We start from the raw sequence: 17490 nt of genomic DNA on the forward strand, positions 1-17490 counted from the left end.
CCCTATGTCGGGACTAAGAGATTGAATATAGATAAAAAAAAATATATATATATATATTTGCGTAACAAAATAAAACCCGTTCTTGGTTTTTGGCCCCCTCAGTCACCATCAACACCCCTAATCCATGAAATTAAAGCAAGATGCATAAGACACGACAAATAAATAGATAATTAAAATCAATATACAACAAACAAAAGGAATAGAATAATTAAACAAAAGTAAGATTGTTTGACATTATCAGGAATGTATAAACATTAACTTGTTCTCTTTGCTTTCAAACACCAGGCTATGCAAGTACTGTGCATTTGCTGGTCCTGTACTTTGAACCATCCTAGAGAATGCGCTTCCTTCGTTCGATAGCAGTTCCTCTGGGGTAGAATGTTCTAAAACCTGAAAGATCAAAGATTCAACCATGAGTTGAATAAAGAATCACTATAAAAGATGTCAGAATCATGAAAATTGAGAATGAAGTTGAAGTTAGTTAGCATAAACGTTCTTGATGATTCCAGCTACTTCTTATGGACATCAAATTTTCAGGAATGTGTTCAATAAACTCAAATTTCCTAGCGAGTAGGAAACAAGTTCTGGAAACTAAATTTGAGAGCATACCTGACCAGCCTCAAGCACAAGAATTCTGTCACAGTCAATAATGGTATTTAGTCTATGAGCGATAATTAGCATTGTGCAGGATCTGAATTCTTCTCGGATGGTTTTCTGGATAAGAGCATCAATTCTAACATCAACAGAAGAAGTAGCTTCATCAAGAACAAGAATCTTAGATCTCCGCAGCAGTGCTCGAGCGAGACTTAGTAGTTGCCTCTGTCCAACACTAAAACTCTCCCCTCCAAAAACCTTGACACACAAAAAAAAATAACTTTACAGTTTGCATTACACTATAATCAAACTTAATATTGCATCTGCAAAATTATGAATCAAAAACAGTCATTGACTTCAAATCAGCTTTAAATAAACATTATGAATCAAAAACAGTTCATTGACTTCAAATCAGCTTTAATCAAACACGATGCCATATGTTTTACAGAATGTTTGCCCTAAAGGGGTATTTTCAACCACAAGAGCTTAATATTAGTTTTTGTTACACATTCAATGGTTTTTAAATAATATAAAATGCTATATATATATATATATATATATTACAAAAACATTTTGACAGATTAGTATTCACTGGCAGAAGATAGTTTGATAAAGAAATTTCAAGATCATACCTGAGCATCCAGACCAAAAGAACTATTTCTAACAGCATCCTTCAAATGTGCCCTCTCTAAAGCCTTCCATAGGTCAGCATCATTGTGTTCACTGAATGGATCAAGATTAAATCGCACAGTCCCTATAAGAAAATGGGTGACAATTACAATGACATGTGTTGAAAATAATCCATAAAATGGCTTAAACTGGGCAATGGTTTCTGGACCAAATCTCAAGTTATAGATTAGCAAGCTGTCAAGTGGAAAGAGAAAATAAAAGAGAGTAAAAGCATAAATTATCTCTACTCATCTGAAAGTAAATGAAATTGAACTACCAAAATCCAGTTTTCAGTTTCTCTTGACAAGTACCTGAGAAGAGAACTGGTGATTGTGGTATGATACTGAGAGCTCTCCTCAAATCTGTCAGTCCGAACTTAGTAATGTCACAACCATCAATGGTGATTTCTCCTCTTTCCAGTTCTACGATACGGAACAATGCATTTAACATGCTAGATTTCCCAGCTCCAGTTCTTCCGACTATTCCTAGCTTTTCACTTGGTGAGACTGCAAAGGACAAACCATGTAAGACTGGAGGAAGCTCGGGCCTGTAACGTAGAACAACATCCGTAAATTTAATTAATCCTGACAAAGGCCAAGAAGAAGGAGGACGATTGTTCTTGTCTATGGCTGGAGCTTCGGAGGGTAAATCTATATATGTGGAAACACGCTCAACAGAGTTTAAGCTATTTTCAGCTTTACTAGCTTGTCTTAGAACATTACTCAACAAATCAGTGATGTTCGAAGTGTAACTAAGAAGTAGACCCATTATAGATGCAAATCCCACATGATTTTCAGTTCTTCCATTCCCCAAAACTGAAAATGACGCTATCAACCAAATCATCATCCCTCCTAAAGTTACCAACCTTATGGCAAGCCAACCATCTGAACTAATAGTTACGAGACTAAATCTAATATTATTGTCCATATACTTCCCATTGATGATGGACATCCAATCATATGCTTTATAAGCACGAATACTTGACAAACCATTTAATGCTTCTCCAAACTGTGCATAAACTGGAGACCTGGTGATGGAATCCAGACGTTTCACTTCACGGGATGTATTCTGTACAACACAATGCATCAGCAACGTTATTAGAGCGTGTACATACAATGATGATGAGAAAATTTCTAACATAAATATGTTAATTCAACATCAGCAGAAAACATATGCTTGCAGAAACTACATGTTGAGTATATCTCTTGACAGGCAGCATGGAAGCCCAGAGCGCAAAGCATATGTCCAACAAAATGGGTTCCTATTGGATTTTAGGATGCTTACCCATGTTTTAAATTAACATGTCTTTTCTCCCAAACAAAATCCATAGGGTTACCTTTTATAGAGTTCATCTCCTAACAGACAGTGGTCTAAGGTTACTCTAAATTTGAAGAGACATGCATTTGACTTATTTAAGACCTGAGTGGGCTTATCTAAAAGATTACTCTTTACATGTGAAAGTGGTAAAAACAACAAGAAAATGATACTTCGAAGAAACCACCTCATAGAGCATCCCAACCAAAATACTAAAGTTACATTCTTTGCAAAACCCATAACAATTTCCAAAAAACAAAATAACTAGGGATTTCCCAACATACCTGATAATATAGATAGGCTGAATAAAATAAGATCAGAAGTGGCATTATGGCCCACAATGATATTGTGCTCACAGTGCCTATCAGCACAAAAGTTGAAAGCAACTGCCAAGCTAGGTTTAGAAAATTGTTGGCAGAATTGGCAACGTTACGATCTATTTCACCTACATCCTTCGCAAACCTATTGATTATCCTCCCAGTTGGGTTGGTGTGGAAGAATAGCATTGGAGTTCGTAGGATGGAATCTAGCATGGCATCATGAAGTCTTTTGGACGCATGAAGACTTGAACTGATTAACCAATAAGAGTTTGCTAGTGTCACAGTCACCTGAACCAGAAATACATGAAGTAAGACCACAAAGACCATAGCAATTGCATAAATTCTAAATTTTCTCTCACTACTATGTTCAAAACAACTGTAAATGAAACAAAAGCAGAATGGATTCACTTATTTCTTTCTTTTTCCTGCTAAGATCATACAAAATGCTGGGCCTCTAAGATATTGATGTCAATCACAGGTTGCAAACAGACCTGACCAAATGATAGAAGTCCATACACGAAAATGAAGTATCCTGGCCTATAACTCTCCAAAGTGCTTTGATTTGTCCAAAAACTCAACCATGTACTTCTTGAAACTCGAAAAACTTCAGTTAATAAGTAGCACAGAAAAAGTATTGAAACCACCCATACACCTCCTAATGCGTTGTTGTACCTGCATATGAATATCAAACTGTATGTGTCAAGTACAAGCACAACAAGTTTCTCTTTGAAAAACTAGGATATAATAATGTATCCACATATCAGAATGGTCATCAGTAATCAGACAATGTTACTACCAGTAGTTCCAGCCTTCATGCATAGTGAAGGCTCAACTACATGTCCAGCCAAATCATACTGGGGTGCTTAAAAGTTAAAACTACAAAGACTTTGAATAACATGGGAACATCTACAGTAAGTAGTTGGTATCCAACTGGTGTAAAATGATTTTGCATACAAAAGATGAATATTTGAGCATCACTGGTCTTCAGGTCATCTGGTGCTACCTTGGCCACAATTGTGGCATGAAAGTTAAAGATCTGGAAATATGTTTTCAATTTGACTTGCATTGATGTTTCCTTGGTAAATCAAAGAGGGCTTCGCCCATGAACTCGATTTTTATTTTGTGGTGTTGTGAGCAACATATAAACATCCATAGGATGGACTCAGAAAAGGGTCTTTATCATAAGGCATTGTTAGGAATTACCAAAAACAAATTACAATTATTATTATATAGCAAGAATCTTAAATAAGCCCCCTATATTACCTTATCAAAACATTCCAACTGACAACACCTCTTTCTCGTTCTTCTTGCTTGATGAGAATAGACTTCCCTTCTTTCCCTTTCATTGTAGAGGCTGCCTTTTGTGGCAACTCATTTTCCCAATTAGCTTCTGCTTTTGAGCTTTTGTGGTCCAAATTGTCACTTTTCTCCTTTTCTTTCACTTGCTCTTCCATTTTCCCTGCATTTTCCATCAGCTTCTGGAATAGTTCGCTGTTTTTAAAGAGTTCCTCGAAGGTTCCCTCCTCTTTAATCATACCTTCACTGAGAAGAATAATTTTTTCCACTTGTGGAAGGAAATGTAGCTGGTTTGTCACAAGAACCCTGGTTTTTCCTTGCAACCCTTCTTTAATACAACTGTTAAAGACCTGTAAATAATTTGAGATTAGTCTAATGTTTAGCTTAAGAGGAAGCTCACTTTTAGAGTTTCTGTGTAAAGTTAGTGATTGTCATAAAACACTAGAGTAATATGAAAAGGAAACATGAAGAAATTCTCTCCAGCTCTTATCATGGTCTTCAAGAAATAACATTCTCGGAATGAAGTTACAGAATGTTCATTTCGTATAATATAAGCTTAATAATAAAGAGCTTCTCATCACTGCAAACCATATCAACATCACTATAAATTAAGCAAGTAGCACTAGTTATCAAATTAACTTTGATATGAACTTATACTGTTTAACATGGCCTAATACCTGTCGGGCAACGTGAGCATCTAAAGCACTTAAAGGGTCATCGAATATGTATATATCTGAATTGGAGTAGAAAGCCCTGGCCATGGAAATTCTTTGCTTCTGCCCACCACTAATATTGACTCCTCTTTCACCTATCTCAGTGAGGTCATGGCCCTGAATAAACAATTATGAGCTAATGATGTAAGAGATATTTTGAATTAAACAGAAGCATTTGGGAGAGAGAAAGGAATTCGCTTAACTGCAAATAAGTCAAGATCATGTTGTAATGCAGTTACATCAATAGCTTTCCCATATCGTGAAGGTTCATATTTTGACCCAAATAATATGTTGTCACGAACCTGTAAGATGGATTTTCTATGTCAGGAATGTGCACCCCATTGAAGCAAACCGGAGAATACCAGAGAAGCGACAAAGATACAAAATATTAAATAATTAGATCAGAGACAAAATAATTCCAACAAAGTAGAATAAGCTGTAACTCACAGTAGCATTGAAGATCCATGGAACTTGAGGAGCATATGCAACAGTCCCTCTTATAACAACACATGCATCTTCCATAGGAGGCAGCTCTCCAAGCATTGCTGATATAAGTGATGTTTTTCCTTCTCCAGTCCCACCAACGATTGCGACTAAGCTGCCAACTTGTATGTTTAATTTGATATTTGTCAACGTTGGATTTTCTAGCTGGAGAAAGGATGAGATTTTAAGATTGCTTGGATAGGAAGAATGTCTGAGAATTAACATCAATAAGTTGACTACAAGAATAACATGATGTTTTTACCATCACCACTGCCTAACAATGTTTTTAGTATAATTTGTAAAGCAACTATGTTTAGAATACAGAATTCCAATCAAATGCAAATACAAGAATTTCAAACAAATTTCATATGAAACTACCCTCCAACCACAAGACCAATTTCTTAGATGCTTAAGCTTTAGAAGGTAACCTTTAAATCCCATGAAAAGTTCCCATTTTCAATTGAGATAGCTGGAATTCCTGGTTCAAGAGGTGGATTTGGTGCTAAAATTCTCTCTTCAGCTAGAAACAGTTCCTCCAAGCGTTGCAATGATATATTTGCATTTACAACCTACAAAACAAGTTACTATTAGACATCTAAGAAAGAATAGAACCAATAAGAGCACTCGTGCATGAATGCAGGGTAGGATCTTAACTACAACATTAATTACAATATGACAAGAATTTTCTTGTAAGCACATGCACAGATTCAATGAAGAACATGGAAAATTTGTCTTTAGATAGAATCATGCAAGAAAATATATAAAGCTAGTACTTTTTTGTTCAGAACTGTGTTTTATACCTGTCCAGTTCAGTTTTGGCATAATTAGTAAAAACCTTCTGTGAAAGAAATCTTCTACAAAAAAACACAACCAAATATTTTGGTAAGAAACATTTTATTTTGGAATTTTATAGAGACAAAAGTATTTTGTTGGCAAGAAGTTTTTTTTACAAGGGTTCCTAGTAATAATCCTAGTAAGTTAAAAACAAAATTCTGAAGTTTTCGAAAAAAGGAACAAATTCATGCTTTCTGGAGAAGGCTTGTACTTTAGACCATTTGTGACGTGAAATTATAAAGACTAATGAAAAAAATGCATGACAATTTCTTTTCTTTTCTTGGAATCAGTTAAAATCAAAAGCAACATTGATAACATCAATGAAATTTGAATATTATCAAGCAATATAATTAGTGAAATAGAAAAATTACAGAACCTGGCTCAGTAAGTTAGGAAGCATGTTTAGAGGGTATCTTAACACTTGAAACAAAGAAAGTGATGTAAAAGCCTTTGCAGGGGTCAAGTCTCCACCAAGCAAGGTGAATGTGCCGAATGAAACAAGTGTCACAACAACTGGAATGCTATTCACCATAAAACTGTTGAACTGCAATAAAAGGGAAATAGTCAGCCAATGCACATGCAAGGATGCCATACATTAAGTAATAGCAATATGGCAAAATTGCCTCTGATTGCATCTGCATGTGGAGGATGAAGATCACTTGTGCAACAAAAAAGTCACGAATCATGCCCTTTTAAGTGTTTAGTTATTGTGTCTCCTTTGTGAATCATTACCAGATTACATAAACTAATATGCTTATTTACACATTCGAGGAGCAAACCATTATGATTCTACCACACTAGAGTAACTGGAATCCATATTTACACATTAGAGGAGCAAGCAAATGATAACATACATGTCAGAAGCATTGTTAGGAGATAGATTTTATCAGTATACATATATAGCTACATGTTCACTATGAGTCTAAACAAAGTATACAAGCTTTTCTTTTTCACAAGAAAAAAAAAAGTTCACATATTTATCATAACACATAAGTATACATGACTCTACAGGTGGTGGGATGTATGATGTAATGTAATTTTTAGCAATTGTTCAAACACAGGACAAACCATACTTAGTAGTTAGATCAATTTTACAATTTTCTAAATTTTATTATGAATGTTAATTTAAATGGAACCACTGAAGCATCATGCTTTAGGCATGTTCTTAAAAGGGAAGAAGCAAAAAAATAAATTCCAATATATATAGTGTGTCCCATACAGCAAATAGTAATTGGGCACTGCGAAACAAGGACAGCTCATCATTCCGCACACTTTGAACCCTAAATTGAAAGCTCTTCTCCCATGCATAACATCTGAAATATTTCAGTGTACTGTCAAAACAATCACTTTAAATGGAATGAAATTAAAAATATAAGAGCAATTCTTCTTAAACTTAAACCATACTTCACAGTGTCCATGGCAGCCAAGATTTCATTCATGAGGCTGACTCTTTTGTCTGTCCTATGCAATCCTTCCTTAGTTAGTCGTGTCATTCTGTTCAACAAGATTGCCTATCACACAAAAAGATCAAGAGAATGAGAATTGATATTGATGCAATAAAAAAAAAGGTCAGATACCTAATATAAATGCAGAAATCTATCAAGCTATATAAGTAATTAAGATCCTTCTAAAATCTAATGACTTGATACAACAACTCGAAGCATATCACGTGTGTTTCCTATCACATGATTTAAGTTACTTTTCAACCTTCTCATATTGCAAGTTGTCCAAAAAATTATTTGATTGAAACTAGTTCAACTCTAATACACAACCATGTAGGGATTTTAACTAAAATTTGTAACTTTTGCAGGAGTTAATTTTCTAACATTTGATTGCATATTTTGACTCAAAATATCTTTTCAGACACAGAACACAAAAACTTGAAGCGCAAATCACAGTAATATTACCAAACATATTAGTTAACTTACAACATTATGCCCAAAATAACATATTGCTTCATACCCGAATGCACTCCTTGACCTTTTGTAATCAAGTGCAAAGGACACAAAAAGTAAAGAAGCCTATGCATTAAAAATAACATCCAGAAGAAAAATTGATACTCATTGCAAACACCTTTTTTCCCTCTCTTCAAAGTTCCAATGTTGGCAAGTCCTGTCTTCAAGAACTAAGTTATGGAGAGTGGGAGAACAACATTGTTTTTGAGTTTCATATTATGTGTGAATAGCAAGAAAATTATGTGATGTGGAATAAAATGTACCTTCCCAAATGGTATTTGACCAATGGCAAACCAAAGGGCCATTCAAGAACATTCTAGCCCTAGTACTTTCATAGCTTAGGAGCTAAGCCATTGATTTACCTAAAGTTTATTGCAAATAAACCTTGATATATAAGGAGAACCTTATGCACACTAGAGGTGATAACTATCAACCAAATTAACCATTAGAGGGTTCTCTCTAGTCTATATTGGGGCCTTAGAGAATTCTTGTTGTTAGAATCTTATGCGTTTATGCTAGAATATTATGTAATAACTATATTATTGACTTGAAGCTCAATCTATGGGATTGTGAATGTATTTTTTTATTTAAGTGTATAGGTTACATATAAATAAACCCACACCACCATCAGAGTAGATGCAAAAGTTGTTCAATATATAGTCCCTCGTTGTTTCACTTTGTCTTATAATATAAATTATATCCTTATAATTTGTATTTTTTATATTTTACCACGGTACCAAAGCCAGATCCTTATTAGTTGTGTATGATAACCTACACTACTGTCAAAAAACTTAAATTGTTAGGTGAAGTTCCAAGATATAATTTATATTATTCTCTAACACACCCCTTTAAGTGAAAGCTCTTCAGACTTGAAACTTACATAGGCACACACTACACCTTGATACCATATCAAATAATCATCTTATCCTAAAAGCTTAAGTTGTTAGGTGAGGTCTCAATATGTAATTTATATTATTCTCTAACAACTATCCTTAGGGTAGATACACAAGTTATTTACAATGCAATTTCAAGTTCACGTATCATATAAATTTTATCATATAATTTATCTTTTATATTTTTTCACTTGCATTACGGGTCTCTGGAGGTCAAGACCAAACTTTAGATAAGCATATGACCACATCAATAAGCATTTTGGAGTTCTTGTAAAATTTATTTTTTATTGGTATTAAATTAGTTATGATCGAGCTAAATGATGGAAAAACATCTATATAGTCAACCCTAACTAGTTCGGGGTTGAGGGACACTTGTTGTATCCCTATTATACCCGTATAGGAATTTCGCACAAGTTGCATGTTATAAACTATGAAATTAAGACACTACAGATGTTGGTTATAAAACTATAGCACCAAGTTTAGCAAAGGGAAGAATATTTCTTACTTGTGTAGGGACCATGATAACAAGCACTAGCGAACCAAAAAGTGAAGCAACACCTAATTGCTGGTAAAGGAGAACCATGGACATGGTGATGCAAAATGGCGCGGACCACAATCCATGAAGTAGTAGGCATATTTGCTATAAGAAGCAATGGTGGTGCATTTATATACAATGAGAAAAGAATAAAAATATTGGACAGGAAATGTAAAAGTCAAGAAGGATAAACGGCTCAATGTCCCCTTATATAATTAAATAGGTCTCCAATACCGTCCCTATATTTCTAATTATGTATATCATATCTTGTATAGTATCACATTCTCTAATATATTCAATTATCAGTTTTTTAGGTTCAAATTGATAAAAGTGTATTTCTCCTTCCAAAACTAACATTGAACAACACAATTATACAAGGACAGAATAAACATGATTAGAAGTGTTGAGATATGGTTGAGACTTCCAATTATATAACTTCTCAAAAAATATTATTTTGAAAAAAAATTAATGACCTAGTTGACTTTAGCGGAAAAATAAAAGATTAAGAGAGATTAGAATAATGGTATTGGTTATTAATATATGAAATGTTCAACTAAGATAAAATAATTACATTCCTTTTAGAAAATTAGTTATTTCAAATGGTTTCCTCCCTCTTCCCTAGTAATTATTTGTTACGTGGAACACTCAAATCCAAGATTTAAGAACAAATCGATCAATGATACCTCCCACCTACCTTGAAAAATCTTAACAAATAAAAAAAATTGAATATTTAAGAAATAAAAAAAATTGAAAATTCTTATCCATTTAGATTTTTTATAATTTTTTTGAAATTAAAAATTACTTTTTAGATAAAAGATTACAATTTTTTAAATTGTTTAAGATATAAAAAAATTTCAAAGTTTCTCGACCATTAAGATTCTTCACAATAAAATAATTAGAATGTAAGAACGTAATTAAGACTTACCAAATTATATAAGAACATATTCAATTATCCATAAAAATAAAAATAAGAAAAAAGATAAAATCATTGTAAGCTTCTTTTAGCAAAGCAATTAATTTTGGATTTTGGTAAAAATGAGACTAGAAAGTATCTTATATTTTTTTTTTTATGTGTGACTAACATATGGATCATTCACTTCTAAATAGTTTTATAGTAAGTATCTATAATATAAGATAAATATTCCATGCATTCATATAATTGTATCATGTTTCAAGTAAACATGAATAACTAATTCTCTTTTTTTCAAGAGATGAATTACTAAAAGGACATTAATAGTTGTTTATTCAAAGCATACCTGAAGTACATCAGCATCTGTTGTGATCATATTTGTTATCTTCCCTGATGGAAAGTTCTTTTGACCCTCATGAGTTAGTTTCAAGGATTTACGAAATATACCAGCCACCTGTAAATGAAAAAAGGCTGATATGAAAATAGTTAACTTGCTCAAAAACAGTAGAGTTCGGATTTAGAGTGGGCAAGTGGCCACAATTCCAAAGATAAGCAATGTTGAAGGAGATATTTCAAAAACAAGCTCACAGACATCTAAATATTGTTTAAGATATAGTTTTACCAAAGTTGACCGCAACCGAAAACCAACACGCAGAACATTCTGGTAATACCGAGATTCGCATAGCGCACTAAACAACTGAACCAAGTAAATCAACCAATCAATCCATAACCAAAGGTAAATAAAACTCATTGCTTAAATAATGTAAAGATGGAGCATATAGTGTAGGTTCCAGAATCAATATCCATAACATAATAAAATTAGCCAAGCTTAAAGAAACAAGGTTTGGGGAATAAAGGAAGTGGCTAGCCACATACTCTAGCAACATACAAATAAAGTTGGTTTAGGAACATGAAGAATTGCTTGAAAAGAAGTCACAAAAGTAAGCATAGACCAATCAAGCCATGCATTACTAAAACCAATAGCTCTTTCCATTGTGTAAGCAAGATTGGCCGTAACATATATATCTTGGCTTGTTTAAGCCCTTAAATTGGGAGGGAGGTAAAAGGTACCATAACAATTTGAACTTGGAAATTCTACTATCACAGATGAGTTAATCACATTACACATCCTTTTTTCCTACTTCATTTATATTTTTCTCATTTTGATAAATTTGCTTTACATATACTTACCTAAATCTGATGTGAATTTATCTTCTAAGCATTTGAAAAGAAATATAGATTTTCTTCACGGTCAATGAAGTCCCATATCTTGATATCAATAATAAAATGTGTTATCAAAGAAATTTGAATATTAATGAAAACATCGAGATTAATAATAATACAAAAAAAAAATGAATATCTCATTATATTACAGCAGTTATTTATGCTATATTCCTTAGGATCTTTGTTTTAATAGAAAGCACAAGTGGCTAAAGCTTCCTAAGTTTTTAGACTCCATAAATAGGCAACATTATCCAGATCATGTGAGTTGTTGATGCTCAGTTACAAAAAAGAGAGAAGATTGAAATAAAGCAACAAAAAAGAGGTAAATTAAGGAAAAGTAATCAAGCAAACAATAAAAATACAATGATAAAAGCTAATATAAAGTTAATGTTCAAGGGATGATTGATGTGATTTATGTCATTGATTGATGATAGTTTTACTTCAAAATGAGCTAAACTCTATATTTATATACTTGCAGTCATGTAGCATTCCATGGAAGGAATACAAATTCTCCAAAAATACTTGAGTCTAAATTGATATAATTTCTTACTAAGACTACTAAATAAGAAAAATGAATGACAAAGAGATGATTATGATCACAACTTTCACAATAAGCCAGTCCCATTATCAACGAATGCCTAATACAGGTGTAACCTGTGGTTTCAACATTTTGCAAGCGCTAAAGGCTGAATTTATCATCCATAGTGATTAGATGATTATAACATTGTTCTACCTACTAGATCCATGCCCAAATAAAAGGCACCCAAAGATGTGTGATTCAACAATGAAATATACAAACAAAGTTGCTTGAATGCTAATATATATATATATATATATATATATATATATATATATATATATATGGAATAGATTATGTATGACGAAAGATAACACTATGGAAATAAAAAGAAATAACATTATACAGAAAGATAATTAAAATAGATGGAGTGAGAGGGGCGTGTTCAGTTTGTTTCTTAATAGAAATGAATTCCAGAGAATAGCTGAGATAGAATTCATACCATCCCAAGGAAAATTACGAAGGCATAGACATAACCGATCCAGGCTGGATCTCCTCGTTGCATCGACTACATACACATTTTGCAGTAAAAGCCCAAGGTGAAGGAGTTTTGAGTGGTACTTCATATCAAATTTGAGCTAATCAATTGAACTATTTCTATCATAGGAAAAATGTTAATTAATAGATCAATTCTTGTATCATATGAAAAATAGACTAGATGTTGAGAGACATTTGGTGTTCATGGAGGATTAACTATCCCATCGGCTCTTATTTACAAATGCACAAAAGCATATAAATTATTAGCATCGTCAAAACCCTTTTATATGATACCTTAATAAATTCTTACAAAACATGCAACTCTAGCTAACAGCAAAACAGAACATTACATAGAATAAGTTAATGCCAATAAAGGAATGAACCTGCAGGAGGTGGCTCAATACAACAGGTCCCACAAATTCAGAAAGATCATAGCCAATCTACAGGTTAAAACAAAAATAAAAACGGTATAAGCACCTCATGGCTTATGCCATTAGTAGAGAGTTCCTAAAGTCCACTTTGTTGTGTTTCAGTCTCGAACATCAGTTTGAATTGAAATTAGGATAATAGCAGAAAAAATAATGCATGGTACACAACTAATAAATGTTAAATCTGAGTATTCCCTGCAATATAATAGTTGAGAGGCTAGAATTTCACTATAGATCATGTATCAAGAGCAATAATAGCACAACATGAAATTTAGAAAATAGAACTAAAAAAAATCAAGCTTCCAGGTTCGCCGATTTCAAACTACAATATAGCAGAAGTAAGAACGATAACTTATCAAGAATTTCAACAAGTTAGAGCAAATTAACAACAATCCAAGGAAAACGTACCTTAAAAAATCCTCCTAACCAAAACCTACAGAAAATGTAAAGATGAGAAACAAATAAATTGAGATGGATACAAGCAATAGTAAAAGAAAATCTTTGTTACAAGAAGCCAAGCCGTACAAACATCTCATGTATAGTAAGTATTTTTTACGACACCCCTGATATGCTTTACAGGTTTGAACCCCTAAAGTGTAGCTTGTTTTGATTCATATTTCTCATCTTATATTTTTAGTTGTTAAATATGACATGCAAGCCCCATATTTTTCTCAAAAATCACCAAAAAAAGCATCAAGAAAATCATAAAAAATATCAAGGGTTGAGTTCTTGATGATATTTTGATCATAATGTTGGTGGAGGCTAATAATTTCTTGATGATTTTTTTTTTTTTCATTTTCTTTTGTGACATTTGAACTTATAGGAAAACAAATGTAACTCAAGTGTCATTTGATAGACAAATGGATGAAAGCTAACACAAGGGGTCTAAATCAAACACTTTCTAGTTTAAGAGTTGGAAAAAAAGAGAGAGAAAGAAATATTCAAGGATTTCGATCAAAAGAACTTATATTTCTGGAGGTGTTAGGAAGGATAGGCCACTACTATAAGCCCATCATTGGGTATGTTTGAAGTCCAATGAGTATCAAAATGAAAGGGAATGAAACAACATGAGAATATAATTCAACTGATACCTTCCCCCTAGACTATTGTTTAGTGCTCTTAAAAGACATGGCTTTGGCCTTTGAGATTCTTCAACCCAACAAGTCTGGAACCTGCAAGAGCTGAAAACATTTATGAAAAAGGGATAAGAGGTTGACCTGAGACTATGGAAAAAGAAGAAGGTGGCGCATACTTGTTCATCGATGTCTCAGTCTGGTCCCATGTGTCTAGCTTCCAAACATCCTTTTCACTAATAGGTCTTTTATGGGCTTGCTTCATGAGTGGAGTCAACCACCAATAAAATATTCCTTGCAGAGGGCAAAGAATCAATATACAGAAAACCAACTTAGCTATAACTGAAACCACACTTTTGACCCCTAGCCAAGTTCATTACTTTTTACTGTCTTAAACAACTGCTTGAGAAATAGAACCAAGATTTCTCAAGTCTCTCAGCATTGAGAACAGTAAACAATGAACTACTTACTAGAAAATAAGGTGGCATTCCTCTCGGGACATATTTGCTCTCTTCCAGGAAGTGCTTCATATGCACTATTATCAGGAGACTCAGGTTCCATCATAACATAATCTGAACAAGGATCCAAATTGGGAATATAAACAAGTAGATGTATCCCAAACAAAACCTGCAACAAAAGTAACCACTCAGCAAGATATAATTGAGGTGTGTGTAATATTTGGGAATGATTAGGAAATTTTTCAAGCTAATGAAACAAGATTTAACTTCTATGCCAAGAATTATTGTTAATGTTGGTATACTCTAAACAACTCGATCATCTCAGTATCAATCTGTAACATTCAAAATTCTAGAGTCCCTAGAAAGTCCTCTGTTGTGTTGTAGTTAGACCACAAGATGTGCAGTGACCTATAGAACAAAAGTTGAAACAATTCAATCAAAGAGTTAAGAGACTGTCAGGCAGTTTGAGAAAGAAATTGTATCTATTGGCTACTTTAGCATCTGGATATGACTAAAAGTTTCAACAGGCTCAATTCTATGATCTAAAGATGCCAACATCCATGGCTGTCCACTCCCCACATTTACCAACAGAAGAGAAACCGGACAAAGCTATGTTGATGAGTATCAACACAGCCAAAACAACTGCAGCTTTCATGTCATTCTTACAAACTCCAAAATTTTAAAAATCTCCCAAAAATGTACATAGAAATTCCTTATCGGGTGCTACATTTAAAAATGTTGTTGATTTGGTGTATAAGGCAAGCCAGGCTAGGCTCTCAAGTTGTAGTGTCTTCCAAGTTCCAAGACCAAGGCAAGTTACTTTTAAAGAGCTAGAGATGTCCCCCTTAGCATGAGCATTTACCAGCCCTATTCTGAAGACCATTGAATGGATGATAGGTTAAAGTAGCAAGAAGAAAGATGAGAATATTAGAAGAGTTGATAGAGTCTATATTGTTTATATTACATGAGAAATAAAAGAAGGCTCCGAACCTGGCAGAAAACTGTGCTCAAATACATATAGAATATAAATCTGCATTTGTAAAAGAACTGTAACTTAGTGCTGCCCCCAACATATATCAAGAGGATATGAACTCCAGAGAATAGCTTTGTTAATGTTGCATGCATTCTTATAAAAAAATAACCATGAAATTATCTTACTCCAGCCAATCCAACCTCATCGCAAATTGCATATATGCTAAAAACATGCTTGCTGAGGCTTGTACAGCTGTAGTACCAGTTCCCATAAAATAGTTTATTTCTGCCAATTTTTTAGCCTGAATTGTGACATGTATTCCCACACACACACACGCTCTCGAGCAATTTCAATCCATTTTATAAAATAAGATGCCAGGACATCTATTCTTGTTCAAAAATTCAGTTTTTAATTTTTTTTCTTTCCTAATCTCTACTGTAAGAAGTTTGGCAGCACAGATTGTCATTATGGTCATCATTACTGTAATTTTTGTTTATTTCCCTTGAAGGCTACTATTCGATTTAGCAACACATATTTTATAAACTAAGTAATTACAATTGTAAAACCAAAGAAATGGTTCTCCATTCAACAGTACAATGTATAGCTTGCCTCTTCTCTTGATAAACATAATTATGTCAAACACCTTAATAACGCAGAAGAAGATGGGGCTCTAGCACAGAAACAAAAATACTCAAATTAAATGACACTACAACCTCAGGGAAAATACCAAAAAATAGAACTTGGTTGAGTTAATTTGATGAGGGAATGGAAGAATGACTAACCTACTGTCGTAATTATCACTCACTGACAGAATGAGATTGAGCATTGCCGCTTCCCCTACCAACACATAAATGACTCCAAACCGCACATACCATCGAAACTGTTGAATGTATATTCTTGTTTCCAAACCAATCATAATAAGAGTGGAGCACCAGGAAAGGGCCTCAACAATCAAGGAGACCATCTGTAAAGGACAGAAAATCTACTTAGCATTATACTACGAAGCCAGTGTTCCAGCACAAACAATTATCTAAAGATATAAGCATGTAATCTTCCAATTGAACAAGTTAAATACAGATTTATTTAAAAAGAGAAAGAACAAGGCAAAAGAAAGAAAAGTAGCAAATACAAGATTAGAAGTGAAGTTTTATCTTTGACAGAAACATTAATGAGAAACCTTACTCGTGTACCTCAAAGGGAGCGAGAGCAGTCTGCCCATCCAGATTGAAGATTGAAACATTCATAAACAACCTGAATAAAGGCTGGACTGTGCAATAAGCAGCCAGCAATCCCAACGAGTAATTATAGTAATTTGTCCTGAGACAATAGTGTTGAGCTTTGGAATTTTTGTCAGTAATCAACCATATTCGATACAAACAAAGGCCAAGAAGAACCAGATGAGAAATGCAAATGACTAGGGAGTCAACAACACAGGGTGTGTAAGCACCAAATGCATTATCCACTTTTGTTGCCCAAACCCCATTTGGCACAGGTCGACAATACCAAACCAATGCCTCCAAACCCATCTTTCCCCACCGCCCCTACACAAATCAAAACCGCTTAATTCTTACCTTATTTGATTAAACAGAGAGAGGAGAAGAAAAGAAGAAGAAAAACACAACAAAATGAGCAGTAGCAACAGAACACAAAGCTAAGAAGAATAGCAAGGTATATAGGCTACTGAAAGAAATCAAAAACAACATGGATAGTTTAATGAAAGAAGGGTCAACTTACTGGTTCAGATGCTACTGTAGGTATTTTGAA

General features: G+C 33.7%; 1 protein-coding gene across 6 annotated transcripts; it reads right to left on the minus strand.

Moving 5' to 3' along the window:
• Positions 1-141: 141 nt before the first annotated feature.
• Positions 142-17441, minus strand: LOC7485591 (ABC transporter C family member 12). Of its 6 annotated transcripts, none has more exons than XM_024581410.2 (26): positions 16917-17441; positions 16509-16690; positions 15744-15783; positions 14766-14922; positions 14475-14589; positions 14314-14394; positions 13631-13655; positions 13178-13234; positions 12760-12825; positions 11139-11213; positions 10863-10970; positions 9577-9711; positions 7628-7734; positions 7443-7536; positions 6600-6767; positions 5818-5958; positions 5354-5554; positions 5110-5208; positions 4871-5023; positions 4161-4543; positions 3389-3569; positions 2862-3185; positions 1575-2331; positions 1227-1348; positions 610-852; positions 142-390 (listed from the first exon to the last, which is right to left on the minus strand). In XM_024581410.2, exons 1-26 carry the CDS (start codon positions 17250-17252, stop codon positions 238-240), a joined length of 4503 nt encoding a protein of 1500 aa, XP_024437178.2. In that variant the 5' UTR covers positions 17253-17441; the 3' UTR covers positions 142-237. The 6 variants fall into 6 exon arrangements, with proteins under 6 accessions (XP_024437178.2, XP_024437177.2, XP_024437176.2 ...); XM_024581409.2 differs by having other exon boundaries at positions 14314-14403; XM_024581408.2 differs by having other exon boundaries at positions 13145-13234; positions 14314-14403.
• Positions 17442-17490: the final 49 nt, after the last annotated feature.

Source organism: Populus trichocarpa, chromosome 11 (genome assembly GCF_000002775.5).
Source record: "Populus trichocarpa isolate Nisqually-1 chromosome 11, P.trichocarpa_v4.1, whole genome shotgun sequence".
Taxonomy (NCBI): Eukaryota; Viridiplantae; Streptophyta; class Magnoliopsida; order Malpighiales; family Salicaceae; genus Populus; species Populus trichocarpa.

What these genes read in the sequence shown, in the direction of transcription:
- LOC7485591 (XM_024581408.2), bottom strand. Translation starts at nt 17,252, where the DNA reads ATGGGTTTGGAGGCATTGGTTTGGTATTGTCGACCTGTGCCAAATGGG. An exon ending in TTGGCATTAACTTATTCTAT is followed by an intron (nt 12,826 to 13,144) that starts GTAATGTTCTGT and finishes ATGTGTATGTAG; the next exon opens with TCGATGCAACGAGGAGATCC. An exon ending in GCTGCCATGGACACTGTGAA is followed by an intron (nt 7,537 to 7,627) that starts GTATGGTTTAAG and finishes GAAATATTTCAG; the next exon opens with ATGTTATGCATGGGAGAAGA.